This window comes from Drosophila santomea, chromosome 2L, assembly GCF_016746245.2.
Source record: "Drosophila santomea strain STO CAGO 1482 chromosome 2L, Prin_Dsan_1.1, whole genome shotgun sequence".
Classification (NCBI taxonomy): Eukaryota; Metazoa; Arthropoda; class Insecta; order Diptera; family Drosophilidae; genus Drosophila; species Drosophila santomea.
The window spans coordinates 17,814,622-17,831,880 of NC_053016.2; the positions used below are offsets into that span (position 1 = coordinate 17,814,622).

General features: G+C 44.3%; 2 protein-coding genes across 5 annotated transcripts; both read right to left on the minus strand.

Moving 5' to 3' along the window:
• Positions 1–375: 375 nt before the first annotated feature.
• LOC120444554 (putative sodium-coupled neutral amino acid transporter 11) lies at positions 376–13,187 on the minus strand. 2 transcript variants are annotated; one of them, XM_039624307.2, is made up of 10 exons: positions 13,050–13,183; positions 10,469–10,528; positions 5,087–5,389; positions 4,777–4,891; positions 4,140–4,392; positions 2,360–2,430; positions 2,098–2,259; positions 1,836–1,948; positions 1,575–1,766; positions 376–632 (listed from the first exon to the last, which is right to left on the minus strand). In XM_039624307.2, the coding sequence occupies exons 1-10, from the start codon at positions 13,110–13,112 to the stop codon at positions 390–392; spliced, it is 1,575 nt and encodes a 524-aa protein (XP_039480241.1). In that variant the 5' UTR covers positions 13,113–13,183; the 3' UTR covers positions 376–389. The 2 variants fall into 2 exon arrangements, with proteins under 2 accessions (XP_039480241.1, XP_039480250.1); XM_039624316.2 differs by lacking the exon at positions 10,469–10,528 and having other exon boundaries at positions 13,050–13,187.
• Positions 12,268–16,141, minus strand: LOC120444576 (leucine-rich repeat-containing protein 34). 3 transcript variants are annotated; one of them, XR_005615680.1, is made up of 4 exons: positions 15,624–16,141; positions 14,748–15,523; positions 13,050–13,305; positions 12,268–12,909 (listed from the first exon to the last, which is right to left on the minus strand). XR_005615680.1 is itself a non-coding variant. In XM_039624340.1 (2 exons), the coding sequence occupies exons 1-2, from the start codon at positions 16,042–16,044 to the stop codon at positions 14,781–14,783; spliced, it is 1,164 nt and encodes a 387-aa protein (XP_039480274.1). In that variant the 5' UTR covers positions 16,045–16,141; the 3' UTR covers positions 14,715–14,780. The 3 variants fall into 3 exon arrangements, 1 of the variants encoding a protein (XP_039480274.1); XR_005615679.1 differs by having other exon boundaries at positions 12,268–12,938; XM_039624340.1 differs by lacking the exons at positions 12,268–12,909; positions 13,050–13,305 and having other exon boundaries at positions 14,715–15,523.
• Between the last annotated feature and the right edge of the window lie 1,118 nt (positions 16,142–17,259).

Here is a 17,259-nt window from a genome sequence, read left to right on the forward strand (position 1 = left end):
TCACTACTTTAACAATATCGACATCAACAACGGGGATCCAACAAAATGTACACTATAAATGACTATCCGGTGCAAATATACATGGGTTGCTCGATCGGAGAGAATGCCTGGCCTTTGTACTGAGGTTCGCCCGTATCACACATCACACATCCGCTATCCACTATCCATCCACTATCCACTAGCCAATTCAACTCTGTGCCTACTACATACTTACGCAGATACTTTGAACGTCTGGGACTCAGGTACAAGTTTCTTTCGATGCGACGTGGTGCAGCTCCGTTAACCAACCGAAGGTGAAATCAAAAGTTCCAACCCAAAACCCAAACCATTAAAATGCGATCCCAACCCGTGCCCTACGTCGTGGAACGGATGTCATTCGCTCCCTTAACTTAGTTCGTGGAGGTGGTGTTCTGGAACTCCTGCCGGCAGTAGCCCATCACAATGTCCGATCGACAGTCGCCGCCCATTAGTCCCGGCAGGAGCACCGCCGCCCCCAGGATGGTCACCAGGGCTCCGAAGACCACCAGGCCCAGAGCGGGCAGCTTCTCCCGGCTGAGCAGGGCGTGCGGCTCCATCTGGATGTAGGCCAGGCCGGGCAGGATGTAGGCCAGGGGTATGGCCGCCAGGAGACCCTGAAATGGGTGGACTGGTGAATGGGCGGATGGGCTGGTGGGCTGGTGGGCTAATGGGTGGGGCATAAATTTGCATGGCAAATACAAAGCGGGTGCGGGCCAGAATTTGTAGATGCCGTTTGGGATTGGCATTGTGGCCAATACCCGTGACCGGAATACAAGGGCCAAATAGCTACGGACGATAATAATAAACTCGGCCATACTTTTCTCCCTTTGTTCTGGCAAATGTGAATGGCAAAGTCAGAATTAGTCTCAGATGTATTTAATGAAGCATTTGATATATTTCGATTCTTTGTTGTATAGGTTTTTACTTGAATATATAGATTCTAGCAAGTTTTGTCCTTTTTATGCAAAATATTCACTAGGTAGGTTCACTAAATAATCTTTAAGTTTTTAAATTGCAAAGTCGAAGTTATCTTAATTTTAAATGACCTGAGCTTGGGCATATAACATAAGTTAAAAATAAACGATAAGAAATGTGTTCTTTCCGAAATTAGAAACATAGATGATTAATTTTAATGGTTAAACTCAAATAATCAGTTGAAGTAATAGATTCATTTAATCGCGTGCATTACCGCAAAACCACAAATCTAAAAGCCGGATATATAAACCAAAAGTGAACTTGTAAAAAATGGTAATGAGACAAACAAGTATTTTTAAAAGGAAGTAAAAAGAAGATTGACAAACAAGTAGTTTTAAAAAGAAGTAAAAAGAAGATTGACAGGGGGCTGCATTGATATATACATATATTATTTAATATATTATATATATTTTAAATGCTTTTTGGGTAAAACCTTCCTCTAAGAACCCTAAAGTCATACATAAGTTTTTTATTCTAACGGATGGAAACCATTTATATATTGAGATCTCTCTTCTTCTGGTCAAGGGTACCCAACCCATTTTCTATGGACATGGATTAAGGACATGGGAAATGGTACTCACATTCAGCTCCAGCACCGAACCCAGGCAGTCGGTCATGGGCGAGATAACGAAGGCGCTGAACACGATGGCCATGGTAATGGCTTTCGAGTACTCATCGATGATGGCCCCCTTCTCCAGGCTGGGGTCCTTGTCCTGGGTGAACTCGCTGATGGGCTCCTTCAGCACGAACCGATGGACGAGGGCGCGCACGATCTGTGGGGAATTGGAGTAAATAAATGTGGGTTGCGAAACTTGGTCTAGGATTTGGTCTAGGATGCCCACCTCGCGGGACACGAAGCACTCGATGGGGAAGGTCAGGAGTATCGATATGGAGAAGAGCACACGCGAGAAGTTCATCAGGTCGTCATCCCAGCAGTAGTTCTCCAGCAGGTCGCCTGCAAGAAGGAAAGCCAAATCCCAACGGGATTGGGACGGTCGTAAACAGTAAATGGTAAATGGTAGATGCCAAAAACAGACAGAAGACAGGAAACATCCGCAAATTGCCTGTCAGTGCAATTAAATGCAATTTGTGTCAATCCCTCACCTTGGGAAAGGGCGCGGAAGGTGGAGTAGCCGGCGATGCCGAACAGGGCCGCCACCGTCCAGGCAAATCCAATCGAAATGTGGGTGACCTTCTCCCAGCGCTCCATGGTCGCGTCGCGCATCGATTGATAAACGAGGAAGGTGTTGTGATGACACATGAAAGCTGCACGGACAGACGTCCAATAGAAAGACATATGGATGGATACACATGATGCATATGTACATATATGGAAGGCAAGTGGAAAGTTGAGTGGAAAGCTCACCGAAGACCATGATGCCCGTGGCCGGGATTAGATCCGAGTTGGCAAACCGCCAGGACTCCGCCGTGTCCGTCCTGGGAACAAATCATCGCGGGCAGAGCGGGCAGAGCGGGGTGAGGAGAGGTAAAAGGTACACAAAAGTTAACACCAAATTAACATTTCGCTGGCTCGGACAGCCCCCGGAAATGTGAATTATTCGCATAAAAAATGAGGAAAACAAAAGGTGCGCACCCAAAGATAAGGAAAGGAGATTGAAGGTCGGGCAGCTGCAAACGGGAAATTTATTTAAATTTTATACCAAGCCGCAGACGCAGCATTCAAGGCTCGCTCTTCCCCCATCTGAAAACGGGGGAAATCCTGCCCCGTTGACCTTCAAACTGCTGGGGAAAAGTGTTGCCAGCGCATATGTATGAATGCATGCAACTTAGTTGCACAGCAACAGACGCAACTGAACTCGACTCGACTCGACTCGACTCGCCTAATGAAAAGCCATAAAAGGGAAACAAGTGGCACACTAAATTTTATGAGCTCTGTGCCACCCTGCAGATTCTTCTGCACCACCGGCGGGAGCAGGAGCCCCAGCACCATCTCCGCGGGCAGTTGCCACAGATTTGAAAGCACTAAAGCGGCACTTAGCACTAAAGCCCGGACCACCCTCACCCTCACCAATGCCAAGTCACCCTCGGAATGGGGATACCCCATCCGGAGCCCTATTCCCCAGCCCAGGTCCAACTGGCTGCAACTTTGTCGGCGGTTGAGGAAAATCGGCGAAAAGTACACAATTTGTAATTAAAATGTAAATAAATCTTCACGCGCTTAGCCAGCGTTGTTTGTTTCTACGTTTCCTTTAGGTTTTTTATAATTGCTTTGGCGGCCAGCAATTTAAGGAGGAAGTTGGCTGAAATTGGTTTTATTCGACTCAGGACTACACCTTTAATTTACAATTAAATCTATATTTTTGGCAATAAATAAACAATAAAAAAAAAGAGCTTCGGCATCGAATCGAGTGTACCCTTTGAGAACACCGTGTGATTTATATTATTTTCAATCAATAATACGACTTTTCCTATGCCAGCTAAATGCTAGAGTTGTCCGTCTTCCGTCTTATGTCAAATTAAAACCGAAATTATTTATTAATGTAAAGGAAACCATAATGTTTTCATCATGTTGTTCCATTTACTTATCAATTAATCCTACAGTTTTCCGATACGCCTTGTTGCGTCTATTGAAAAAGTTTCACGAAGATGGCTTTAAAACTGAAAGATTATATATATGGCTGTATCGACTCGGCTGTTGACAGTGATCAAGAATATATATGCTCTATATGGTTGCAAAAGGCCCATCTACTGCGTTGCAAACTTCTGACTGAAATCAACATACCCACTGCAAGGGTGCAAAAACAAAAATAAAGTGATGTAATTATTGTCGGTAAGTAAAAATATTAATGAAATTCTTTTTATTAGGTTTTATGGTATTAGTCAGCGGTTAAGCAGTAATTGTAATTTCTTATTCTTTAAATTCAATTGATAATTGACTCAAACAATAGGCGTGGGCACAACAGTGAAAATTTTACGTACGAATACTTAAATAGTTTCACACACCATGCCGTTTAAACAACAAAATAGGAAAATTAAGTATGTCAACTTGTTCAGCAAAATGGAAAAGACTAACAGCGAAGAACATAAATCCAAGAACCAAGAGATTAATTTAAAAGGAAGTCCGAGAGTCCCAGGCCTTGTGTTCTCTTGGTAGAAAATTGAAGACAATAAGCTAATATACTTACACTTTGTAATCGCCCGACATGAGCTTGATGATTACGGCAAACAGGATGAAGACCACGCACGCCAGGCTAATGAAGCTGGCTCTGGCCAGTCTGGAGACGTTCTTGTAGAGGCAGAGGGGCATCACCACGCCCACGTTGACGAAGAAGACCACGCCCAGTCGGACGGCGCCCATGGATCCGCCCCAGGAGGGGAAGAAGCGAACCAGAACCTTCGACAGCGTATCGCCCACCACCACGTTGTAGGAAATCATGGCTGCAAGAGTGTTTGGTTTCTATCACAGCCATTGCTCATAAGCTTTATATTAATTCATAAAAGTATTAATGGGAGTCCGGGAGCACTTCAAACATCAAATCAACATTGATTAATAGAGATAACAAAGTATATACATTTGGATCTACATTTTTAATTTATTTAAATAATTCTTAATAATTATAATCAAAACTATATGTTTGTTAGCAATTTATAGATCATAAAAATAAACATTTAAATTAAGCTGGTTGTGATAATCCAATAAAATAACAAAAGATTTGCTAGTGTAAAGTTATGCCCAAGTAGAAAAGGATCAAAGTAAAAACTCATTGAAGAATTGAAATAATAACGAAATGTGCTAGGTATGCAATAACCTCCACAACTTACCCAGGAAGGGATACATGAACTGCAGGAGGGAGAGCAGGTAGTATCCGTACTTGCCGTAGGCCGCCTCCATGATGCCCGGATAGCTGAACCGGCCGCAGATGTGGCCGCATCTGACCTGCAAATGAAATGAGGCTTAAACGGCAGCACACGCCCTCGCAAATGAGTGCGCTCGTTAATTATGTGGCAAATGCTAAGCGCGGAAATGCGTTTTGCATGTGACTTTGTTCGTTCCGCTCCGCACGGCCAGATTGGCTGATTGGAACTTAAAAACCGATTTGGGAAAGGCATCGGGCTAGGGCCCGTCACTCACCATCAGGATGAGTGAGTAGTCGGTGATGTAGGCCACCAGGATGAGCAGGGCCAGACCCAGTCCGAATCCGGCCCTGTGGAGGGCGTAGGGTATGCCGATGACGCCGCTGCCCACGATGGAGTTGATGTAGTTGAACGAGGCCTGTGGCAGCGAGGACAGCGTGTCCCCCAGTCCGGCATCCTGCTGTGCTTGCTGCTGCTGCTGCTGCTGCTGCGAAGGCTGGCGTTGCTGCTGCTGCTGCGAAGGCTGCTGCTGATGTGGCTGTTGCGGCTGGCCCTGTTGCTGATGTGTCTGATGGTTGTTCTAGGACGGTGTAACGTACAACAAAGGTTAGCTATCGGTCTCCCTTGTGCTCTCCATTACTGCTCGTTGATTGGGATAAGAGCGCAAAATTGCCTCGAGTGCCTCTTTACATCAAAAGCAAAGCCAACAGAACCCGCTCTCCAGTACCATCCACACACTACCTAACTCCCGACGGAAAATGTTGCGTATACGCAATATTCAGGTGGAGGCAAAGACAAAGGCAGCTCGTATCCGTGTCGTAAATTGCGGTTCTGTCAAAACGATTCGCCCCCATCTACTGTGTGTGCACTGAGAATCCAGAGAGTACCATATGAAATGTAATTTTACCTCATTTAGTTAAAATACAATACAAAATGCACACTTTTTGTTTTCTCTATTGTATTACAGTGCCTATTAAAAAACGTTAGCTATCGATTTTTTGTAATAAGCACGTATTCCACGTTTATGAAGCGGAAATCCAGCTATAATTCCTCACGGACGGACAAACGGACAGGTAAACGGACAGGCAAACGGACGGACAAGCAAACATAACCAGATGGACTCGGATAGAGACTCGGATTACAAAAAATATATGCATATATTGGTAATAGAGTCGGGAACGCTTTCTTATATAGTATACTAATCCACTTGAAACTGAATATATTGTTTTCTCTATGTGTTTTCCCTTTCGTGCGTGTGTTGGTAATACAAGTTTTCAATTTTATATGAAGAGCTGCTACATAAACATAAATAAAATTCCTCAGCCACGTCATAAAGTCACGTAAAGCGGGCCAATGCTGTGGCCCACATTTACAGCATGGCAACTAAAAAATAAAGCAGTAAAAATAATAAAAACCGAAGGGATAAGCCCAATTTGGAGCCAAACTTTAGCCAGCTGGCAATTAAAGAAGTTTTCGCAACTGAACTTCGGAAAACAGCAAACAAACAACGGAAAAGTTTACACTTCTGCAGCTTTGCCCCCAAACGCCCTTAAAAAGGGAAAGGAAGGGTAGAGTAAACATTTGCCAGAACTACTTTAAAATGCTTTCCGGAGGTGTTTGGGTAATGAACATTTCCAAAGGCAAATTACGCGCGGGTTGAGTTGAGTTTTCAATTCAATTAGGTGGCGTCAAAGGTCGCAGGTACGTTGCTTGTATTTTGGGGTGGGCGGGGCAGGCAGCCGTAGAGTGTCAAAGAAAGTGGCTAATTATGAGGCACGGCCACTGGAAGGGCCATAGGAAGCCCGGATAAAGTCAAACCAACAGTCTCAGTGCCAAGGCTGCATCAGCAGAGCAAGGTTACGGCAGATGGCGCCCAATGAAATTACAGAGTGTCCGTTGTCAGCGGCCCAAATCTTTCGTCCTTACAAAAAAGAGCACAAGCAACAGAGAAAAAAAGATGAAAAACAAATTGCGCCGTCGAAGGCAAATGAACGAACGTTAATCTCGAGGAAACCCTTGAAGGCTGGGAAATTGCGAACTCTCAACAGGATAATTTATGGCCAGCTGCCTGATTAGCATATCATATGGAACATTACGCCACCATCAAATTGTTATGGCCACTTGTCCTTGGGCGCGTTTAAGTTTCATCACAGCACGAGGAATCATAAATAATAGCTTGAATAAATGATATCAATGAATGAATAAATCTGTTTCCGCTGTTCAATCGAGCGTGATTTTGGGTCAAATTTGAACTCGGACCCCACACACACATGCTCGCATTGGGCGGTCAACATGAAAACGTTAAAATTCGTCAAGATTCTCATAAATAATTTCGCAGCATTCCCCTGTCAGCAATTAAGCCTCGCAAACCCAATTCATTTACCGAGGGAAAAGGGGCCAAATGAGGCACCAACAAAAACTCAATTGATTAAAAATCGTGTGAAACGTGAAAGCAGTAAGGAAAAAATTGGGAAAGGAGATGAAAATTGTTTGGTGGCTTTTCCAAAGGCGCACGTGCACACATGCCATGTGGAAATCCACCTGGCAGAAGTACCTGTCTAACAGAAAGATTCTAATAAAAGACAAACATTGTCGGAGGCAAATACAAACTCAAACACAAATAGCAACCCCGCACTCGAAAGGCAATCTCCACTAGACACCAGGCAGATCCTGGACCATTCCGGGATTCGGTCCCGGTGGCAAACAACCCATTTTATGCACTGCACGATTTTAATTAATAACACTCATGTCCTGCGACCGCGTCTCGCACTTTCCCTTCCAACTCCTATATTCTGTTCGGCGCTGAAATGAAGTTGAACTCGTGCACCCGAATAATGGAATTAAAATACCCTTTTCTTTCATTAAGGAATAAAGGCTTATGAAGGTTTGAAAAAATTATAATGGAAATTTTTATACAATGTTACATAACTTTTGATATCAGTGCTGGAAGAAGCCAACTTAGGTGCAGATTAGCCAAAAAATTAGAAAGAGATTGTAAATTGTGTTCCATTACCTGTGTTACAAATACTTCTTATAGCCAAACATGGCCCAAAGTCAGAAGTATTCTAAAGAGTACGAACAAGTTGTTTGGCCAAAACGCCGGACATATATTTGGCTGGCCTAATGAAATTAGAGAACAATGCCGACACAAGGGGAGCAGACATTTTCACTTTAATAAAGGCGTTTTGGAGAACAGCAAACACACACTCATGCCCAGATTGAAAGGACATGTGCATATTTAGGTGCTCCTCAGGGCCTGGCCAAACAATTAACCAGGGAGCTGAAATTATGAAATGGCACGGTGTTGGCACTGAACTGCTGCCTTTTTGCATTCCAATTCGTGTTCCCCTGAACTATTGACACAGTCGCGTCGGCATTGTTGTCCTTTCCGTTCCTGCCGTTCCCTCGGCTGCACCTCCACCCCTGGCGATAGACAAGCAGGGCCTACTGCACCACATACAGCCATAGCCACCCATGTGCCCATCTGCCCATCTGCCCAGTACCCCAGTACCCCAGTCTCCGTGTACAGCGAAAAAGTAAACACTAACATGCGAGGCAGCCAAATGGTCCTCCGGTCTGGTCAGGCTTAACCCGTTGTAGGCTTGACCTCTGGATGGAATGGGTTGGATTGTTGTTTTAGGGAAATGGTAAAGAGTCTGACCTTTGCCGGCTGCATGGGAGAAATTGCCCAAGAAACCACAAGTGAGGGTAAATTTATTTTCATAAAAGCAATATAATAATGTTATCCTATTTATGTACAAATATTCTATGAAAAACAATTGAAAAGTTGGAACTAAGTAAACTATAATAGCATACATGTTTTTCTTTCTTCCCGACAGCATACATTTATATAGGGTAAGTATAGTATATCAGAATTAAGTTCCCATTCTTGGTTTTCACCAGGTCCAAATCAACCACTTAACCATAGGTCACCATAACTGGCACTAGCACCTCCGACACAAAAGCCATTGATCCACTGATATTATACTATACAAATTAAGCTAGTGCATATTTTCTAGTTTAAGAAATCTTTACTTGATAAATCTTTTATAATTACATTTGCTGTATAAACAAATTATAAGTTCATTATATTTATAAGTAAATTATAATATTTCCAACCCCTTTAACAAATATATTCAGTGCTTCTGGTTGCCCCCTGCTCTGATCTGCACTCTTAGTGTTTAACTTAATTTTTGGAGTTCCCTTTCAGTCCATTTAATGTGACCAAGAGCTGTTCCACTTTCGGCTGGAACTAACCTAATTGAGAAACAGTCAGCCAGCCAGCAGAGCGTCCCAACTATTGGCAATTTGGCTTTGAGCCGACGCGACCATTAGTTGTGCAAACAATCAGGGCTCTTTGGCTGCCTTATTTTTATTCGTACCCTCTCCCACTCGTTAATGCTGAAATTTTTTGGCCAGCCTTGGCTCGGCCTAATGGCTTTGCCAACAACAAAGCCGAAGTTTTGTTTGGTGCGAGGCCTAAGAAAACAACAAAGGCCCAACACACTCACCAACAGACATTCCTTACTTATGCATGGTAATGCATCAAATATTACACAATGTTCCCTTCAAGTTCTCGGCCAGCGTTGCCGCCTTCATTTCCTCCTTCCTTCCCTGCCTCGGAAAATCACTACTGTGTATGTTCGAGGATATGTATGGGAAATCCTTTCCTGCTCCTTTCGACAGACATTCTCTGGTATTAGTTGCCGGGATTAGACTCGACTTTAAGCCACGCCAGCTTGCAATACTCTTAGTAGACTTTTTGCTGGCCTTTAATAAGAGGTAAGCCAGATGGATGGGTTTATTCCTCGTAAGCCCAGGTAGGCTGCTCAACATGACCACGCTTATGCTCAAGTGCCACATTAGCCTTAGGAGTTTGGGAACTTTAACAGATTTGAGAATATTAAATTGAGGATTTTAATGGTTATCCTGCAGACCATTTGAAAGTTTGTTGTAGAGCAATTAAAACAAAAAAAAGGGTGGGATAACATAACCACCTATTTAATTTAGGCAGTTTTCTTCTTAAGTTTGTGCTGAAAGTGATAGTGAAGAAGCTCAAAACATAATATTGGACTGATGATTCATTTTATAAAATTTGTAAAAGTTCTGCTTCATCTAAGTGAAAAATTAGATATTTCAATGACGCGAGGGAATAGTTTGCCATGCTTCTCCGCATTTTAACAGCTATTAACAGCGTTCATTACCAGACGGCGCACATTTAATTTTCATTAAATTCGATATTTCCCTCCATCGAGTCTGTGTAAAAGTATGCAATAAAAGCACACATTTCAATTGTAATTTGTCTTCATTATCAACTCGTACACGACTTGGCGCGATGCAATATTTAATAAGGCGCTCGCGAAGTAGGCAAGGAAGTATTTCTTAATAAGAAAATTCTTTTGATGTCCAGGGACCAAAAGCAATTTGTACCGCCCGAAAGACCCCGTAGAAGGTCGCGGCCAGAATGCCAGATGTGTCCCACCCACCCTGCCACTCCGCCCCACTCCGTCCCTCTCTTTTCCCACTCGCCGTCTCTTTCCCGCAGAGCGAGTGTAGGCGTTACTCGGCTCGGAATTTAATGAATGTGAAGGGGGCTTGGGTGTGAACACGACTACGATTCGCAATGCAAGTGCAGTCGAGAATGTGGGTCAGAGTTTACCTTCATTATATTGTTGAAGTCATCGAATGCATAAGCCTCGGCAACCGACACATCGCTGCCCTGGAGGAGCGCATGAAAATTAAATTGTTAGCCATTAAATCGAGTTCACTTCGCCGACAATCGAGTGCGTGCTGAATGAATCGCTTAAAACATAAACGTAAAATACACATCAAACCAAACACGCATGCATGCACGAATCATACCGCAAAAAATTCAAATTTATTCCCATGCCGAATATCTGTATAAGGATATACTCGTACTTTATGTGCATATACATATATATAGGAGAGCGCACATATCTTTCTGGAACACGTGTTTTCATATATCGCTGGGGGAAATGCGCTCCAGAGCTCAGTGGTTGTCTGAGTTTTTCTCGTCTTTTTATCGTTTGGCCCGTCAATTTCCGAGATACGGACGCGAACAGTGTTTGCTTTTATTGTTCCTAAAGCAGCGGGGTGTGGTGAGTCCGCAAGGCGTCGAAATCGAATCCATTTAACCAACATCCATCGCACAACACCCACCCACCCACCGGAGGCCCAGGAGAGGGACTTGGCGGGGTCTCGAAGTGTTTTCGGCGATTCACCTTGATTGCCTGCGCGCCACAATGGCCGAGGAGCACTGGGATATGCAACAGTTATTGCATAACTTGAGCGGTGGCGTATGCGTGATGCCCGTTACCCATACGCCACGTGGGCGCAGCCCACTGTCTTTCTATCACTCTCCAGATATCCAGTAAGGGACCATCAGTAGCCATGGCTTTTGAAATTTATCTAATATTAGTTTTCCGGACCACGATTCCGCATCACCCACGAACAATGTTTGATTAATTGGGTCAATTGAGAGTGGGATTGAGTTAAGCGCTTGAGCGAAAGGCTTCCGGCCAGTTTGAAATTCCAATGGAGACTTAATTGTCGGCCCAGAGTGTCGGAGAACTGGGCTCCCCAGGGCCAAGTGCATTGCCAGCTGCAGCTGACATTGATTTCTGTTATCTCACGAGGGGGTGACATTCTTATTTGATGCCTCAGCTGGCCCAGTTGCCACGACGGGAGTAGCTCAAGGATCAGGAGCAAGAGGAGGAGGCGGAGGCGAAAGCGGAGCCGGTCCAAGGCCAGATACGAGATGCGCGGCGCTGTTACCACATGCCATGCATACTAAGCGACGATTAAGTGGATGCGTATACGGCTGTGGCTGGAGCAGGACCCATAAATCCATCGCCTCCTTATCCTTATCGCTATGTGTAGGTGCTGTGTAATTAAAGGACTTTCTCGCCGCTTATTGATTTCGTTATCTCGAGCATTTTGGCGGCCACCTCCTTGGGAAGCCCAATTAAAGCTTGCAGGTTCTTGGAAAAACTCGGAAAAACTCGGAAAAACACGCCCGTAAAAGGTCAGCGGTGACTCAATAAATAGCCGAATCCTTGGGGCCACAGGCGATTCCATTGCTTGTCATCAATCATAGCATGTTGTGAATTGTGCTTTGGATAATCACTCAATCAAGAGGCGATTCGCTGGTTCCCATGTGTCATTGTCTAAGTCTCGGTGGGATGGGGATGGGGATGGGGATGTGGTTCCATGGGTGCTGAAAACAAATTGATTTAACAGTCCTTCTCGCAGTGATAGCTACGAGTTGCGGGCCACGATTTCAAGTGTGTGTTACTGCGTATGTGCACACGGACAGACACGCAAGCCAATTCCAGCAGTTTGGCGGAATGGAATTCATAACGAGCTTAAGGGTTTATGGGGCATAACCCGTCGCCAGATTCATATGCAAATGTAGGCGGGGCCTTAATTAAGCCATGATTGATCGACGAGGCATTTTGTTTATTAACAATTCATTGGGCAGGCTAGGATTTGGACACATTTTCATGTGTCGTCAAATCTGTTGTGGCTGTCGACTTGGAAAATTTAATTTGCCTCACAAAGCAAACTCAATCTCTATTGATTACGTTTTTGTAGTCACATTCAGTGAGCGTGCACAAAAATTTTCAAATGACAGCACACAACATATTCGTACACTTGTGCAATATTTCAAAAATGTCACAATATAAAACATTTGACAAAGCATAAAGTTAAATACTTTTCGGGTGTTTTAACATGATTTCCTAACTACAAGATAACGTTCGAAATTATCTAAAGGGAATAAATGAAAATTCAAATTGTGCTAGATGTACATACTAACAAGGACATTTACCTTTTTATTTTGTGAAAATATAAAAAAGAGATCCTATGTTATGAAAATATCAATGCAATGCACGGCAAATAGATTTAAAATAAAGCATTTGCAGTTTTAATGGTCCAACACTACAAATGTGATTGGATTCTTCAGAATGGAACTACTAAGACCAGCTGAGAACCTCGACTTTTGCCACATCGCGGTCATTATGCACTCAGTGGGCAGCTGGGCAATCAGTCAGTTCGTGTGGCTGCAATTAGTCGGAGTTCCTGCGGCTGGGAAGTGTGCAATTAGGGTGCTGCAAGGAAGTGCTCGAGTTGTGGGTGCTCTCAGTGATTCGGGGTGAGGACTCGAGAAACACGCGCTTCTGAGACTCAAACTAAGTGCATGTAATTGGGGGCCAACTCACCTGGCGCTGCAGGATATAGCTGAATTCCGTGGCGGTGTTGCGTCGACTGTCGTTCATGTTCATGTTGCTTGGTCGGGTTTCTTTTGCCTATTTTTGGTCCAACTTTGCTAGTAGTGAAAGTTTTAGCAGCCTCTGGCTTCTTTTTTAGCTCAGTTTGTTTACTAAGTGCGTTTAGTTTTGGCTTGGGTTTTGATTTTAGTTTAGTTTTAGCTCTGGTTTCGCTTTTGTTTAGGTGGGTAGTTGGCTTAGCAGCCGCCTGCAAGCAGATAAGAAAATTTTCAGCTGAAATAAAATAGAGCCAGCGGGGAAACACAATTTGTCCGCAGGCACAACACAGCTTTAGTTTTCTTGTTAATTATGAAGAGTTATACAAGAACTGTGGCACATTACTTTCTTTCACTGTCACTGAACAGCAAAAGAACGAAAAACACGAGATTGCTGGTTATCTAGTTTTAGGTGTTGACTAAGAATTCGTTATGCTATTGTGTTTTTGATTAGTTTTTTGTTGTTCTGTGCATTTCTCAATCGAATTTTGCACTTTCTAACCGATTTATCGGGTGTTCGATGCGATTCGGTTGCTTCGACGCTTTCGATGAGACTGCAGCAATGAAAATATATTGCGAAACTCTCAACAAGGATACTGTTAGCGTTGTCCTGCGGCCGTCGCGCCGCTGCCGAAGTTCAGCTCCCTCTCCGCCCTCTCTCTCCGCGCGTCGCCGTCGAGTTCTCTTTCGCTCATTATGCTGTCGTTGTTGTTGCTGTCTGACTTTGAAATCGTCACACATTCACAACTGCACCCACACACGCACGCCAATTGCGCTCTCACAATAACAAAACAGAAGCCGGAAACGAAAGCGAAAGTTGCCACTCCGTCGGGTCAGCTGTTTGGTCTCCAAAGCTCGCTCCCAAGACAAGCTTTCCCTCCCACTCGACGGTAGTCTGGCAGCACCGCCTCTGCATTCATCGGGAATGCGAGAGAAAGCCGGAGAGAGCGAAAGTGTGCACGTGGTTACAAAGCTTACGCCGCACAGTGGGCCAAAAGTATTTTACTCTACTAATAAAAAATTTAAAAATATCAAAACAAAAATATTTTCAAAAGTGTTGGCGTGGAGACATTTGGAAACAAACTTGTACTGCGTCTATGTCTCTGGTATCCGCATAGCCAGATCAACTCGTCTAGTGATCCTGATGAAGAATATTATACTTTACAGTGTTTGGAAGTTTAGGCGTCTTGGAAGAGTCGATAGTATCTAACTTCGAGCTAACCAGAGCTCCCGGCTACGCTTGTGCACAGAGTCACCTGCGGGTGTAACCTGAATAACTGGGGAAGAAGAAATGAAGGGACTGGGGGACCTTGAGATTGATGCGGTCGGAATAAGCGATTATCGCCCCGTGAGGCACGATACTCTCCAGTACGACAAGATATTTTATAATATCATTTATTTATTGATATCTATTTATGTGCATATCCTATCTATACACACGTCACAAATGAGCATTTGATAGCTAAGAAGTTACGTTTGCATAGATTTTTAAGAAATTGTCACACTGTGATACGCAGGCGGTTATTTATATGACCAGATTAGTAATATGTTCATCGTAATCTATCAATAATCGCAGAAGCCCAACCCTGCAACTGATATCCTCAAAAAGTACTATCACAACTGGTTTTGTCGGCGTAGACTTTAATTTACTTACGAGCAAACAGAACTAACAACTTCGTATCCAGTTTTACCTCCAAGGCACCACGCTGTAATCCTGCAGTGCCTCATCGTAGGTGTAACTGATGTCCAGCTCGGAGTGCAGCACTACGTCGGCATCCAGCAAGCGACGCACTATCATCGCGGAACGCGAGTCAAAGTGGTTGCCATACAGGGTGAGGCGCTCCAGCTTGCACTGCTTCTTCATGGACAAAAGGATGAGATTCACTGCCTCCGGCCCCATGTCGTTGTAGTTCAAGTGCAGGATCTGCAGCCTGCGGCACGAGGTCAGGTACTTGGCCACCCACTCGCCGCCGTGTGTGCCAATCGAGCAGTAGCTCATGTCCAGCAACTCCAGATTGCCTCCTATGGACATTCCACGCAGCAGGAAGAAGGCTCCATCCGGACCGATCTTGTTGCAGGCGATGCGGAGGCGGCGAAATTTTGAGTTGGTGCGGGCCAGGTGCTCGGCAATGGGAATCATGTCCTGGGCGGTCAGTTCGCAGTGCTCCAGCGAAAGAGCCCAGAGTGTATTCTGCATGAGTAGCGAGCTCAGCACAGAGGCAATTTTCTCCGTGTCCAGGCTGAGGCTCATCCCCAGCAGCCTGTTGGCACTCAACCGTCGCACTCCAGACGACTTGTACACTCCGTCAGCGATCAGAGCGAAGTTGAACTGAGTCAGGCTGCAGCTGGACACATTGAGCCTGCGCAGGGTCTTGCTGACCAGCAGGAACTCTCGCAGGATGCGCACATCGTCATCGGTGAGGGGAGTTCCTGGGGGTTTACAGAAAGAGGCTTTTAAGCATGTTTCCGAAAGGAACACAAGAAATGAGGAAACGCTTTGGTCGAGTGCCTCGTTCCCCACATAAGTTACCTTCCAAACTCAGCTGGCTAACATTCATCTTAGCCGCATTAAGACGCAGCATCACGAAGAACTCGTGCGGAAAACGCATCAGATTCAGTTCGATATACCAGACGGGGATCAGCGAGCAGACAAAGTCCTTGAGCAAGCCCGCATCCCAGTTGCTGACAATCAAGCTGGAGATTCTGATGGCCAACTGCGGACGCCTCAGCAGATAGTTAACGATGACCCGGAAGTCGCGGATGCAGTGGTACTTCCGACCTATCCGCTCCTCGAACATGAGTCGTTTGAACTGGAACTGGCGGTAGGGTCGCTTGTCGTACTCCCGCTGCCAACAGTAGAGGAGCAGGATCGTGAAGAGGCGGCTTTTCCCCGCCGCAGGACTCGGACATGCCTTGGGATTATACTCGCATGGGAGGACTACCTCGCACATCCTGGTCTCTGTCGTGTATATGATCGGTTATAAAACAATTTAAAGGTTATTGTGAATTTGTGACAACTGATCCAGCGCAGATTGTGTGTGAAAGTGAAAAATATTCAAAAGCTATTTATACGCTGCATACTTTTTAGCTGAAGTACAAAAAAACTCTGTGTAAGATACGAACTTCACTAATACTACTTATACATTCCCAATTTTACGTAAATAAATAATCAAGCGGCAGAGCATTAATTTCAAAACTTTGCATTTTTGGAAATATATTATCATTGCTTTTATGTTCTTCATTTTATAATTAAGTAATTGTCTGTGCCTCCTAAAGACTGGGTAAGCATTTTACAATTTCGTTTATGTTTTTTAAGTTTGTAAATACATTTGTAAACGATATTTTATTAATACAACACTAGTCGTTGAAACTGATGCAAGTAGGCGATTATAATATGTTTATTACTTCTTTGAAATGTTAATAAGTGTAAAATACACACCAATAATTTATATTTTTCCACAAAACAAATTTTCTACACTGAGGTGACTGTGCCGTGAGCCAAAGCAATAAGAAAAAGTGGAATTGTCATCGGACAATGGGGTTCAAAGCCAAAATAGTTCAAGAAAAGTGCGTGGCATTCGTAAGTTGGGATAATTGTTATAAATAGCTTATGCAGCCACAGCCACGAACAAAAATAAGATCAGGAGTTCCTCGAATGACTGAAGTGTTGTCACCGTAAAAAGAACGGAATGCTTCCTCATTTTCGTCATACTCCTGACGGCAGCACGGCAAGAAATCCGCTTTAGGAGCTCCTGGCATCCACGGCCTCATTAGCATAGTTGGCGAACTGTCAGCACAAACTTGGTCGCTACGAATTACCTAAAACGCCATTTCATTCATTTATGCATCCTGCTCCACGATGGGAACTCCTTGTCCGCCACGTGCTCTTCGAGCCATTGCATCCTGGCGTGCCGGCTCGCGTCGTTAAATACCTATACGTCCTATAAATACGCTCGAACCCAGAACCGATATATGTAGCTATATATGTATATAGGATATAGGAGCTGCACGTTGGCAGTGGGGAATGCTGGAGTATGAGTGGTATTTGCGGCATTTATGGTCAGGTTGCATCTTCATTTATTTGATTGCCTTCGCAGTTCTTTAACATCGAAAAACGCATTGGCCAAGAACAGTGCTGTCGACTTAGCTCTTTTGGGGTCAGGAAA

Excerpts from the sequence above, each read along its gene's own strand:
- LOC120444554 (XM_039624307.2), bottom strand. The coding sequence starts at position 13,112 with ATGAACATGAACGACAGTCGACGCAACACCGCCACGGAATTCAGCTAT. Across the intron at positions 5,390-10,468 it reads ACTTCAACAATATAATGAAG|AACAACCATCAGACACATCA; the intron begins GTAAACTCTGAC and ends ACACCGTCCTAG. Across the intron at positions 4,393-4,776 it reads GTTCATGTATCCCTTCCTGG|CCATGATTTCCTACAACGTG; the intron begins GTAAGTTGTGGA and ends ACACTCTTGCAG.
- LOC120444576 (XM_039624340.1), bottom strand. The coding sequence starts at position 16,044 with ATGTGCGAGGTAGTCCTCCCATGCGAGTATAATCCCAAGGCATGTCCG. Across the intron at positions 15,524-15,623 it reads TAGCCAGCTGAGTTTGGAAG|GAACTCCCCTCACCGATGAC; the intron begins GTAACTTATGTG and ends GTAAACCCCCAG.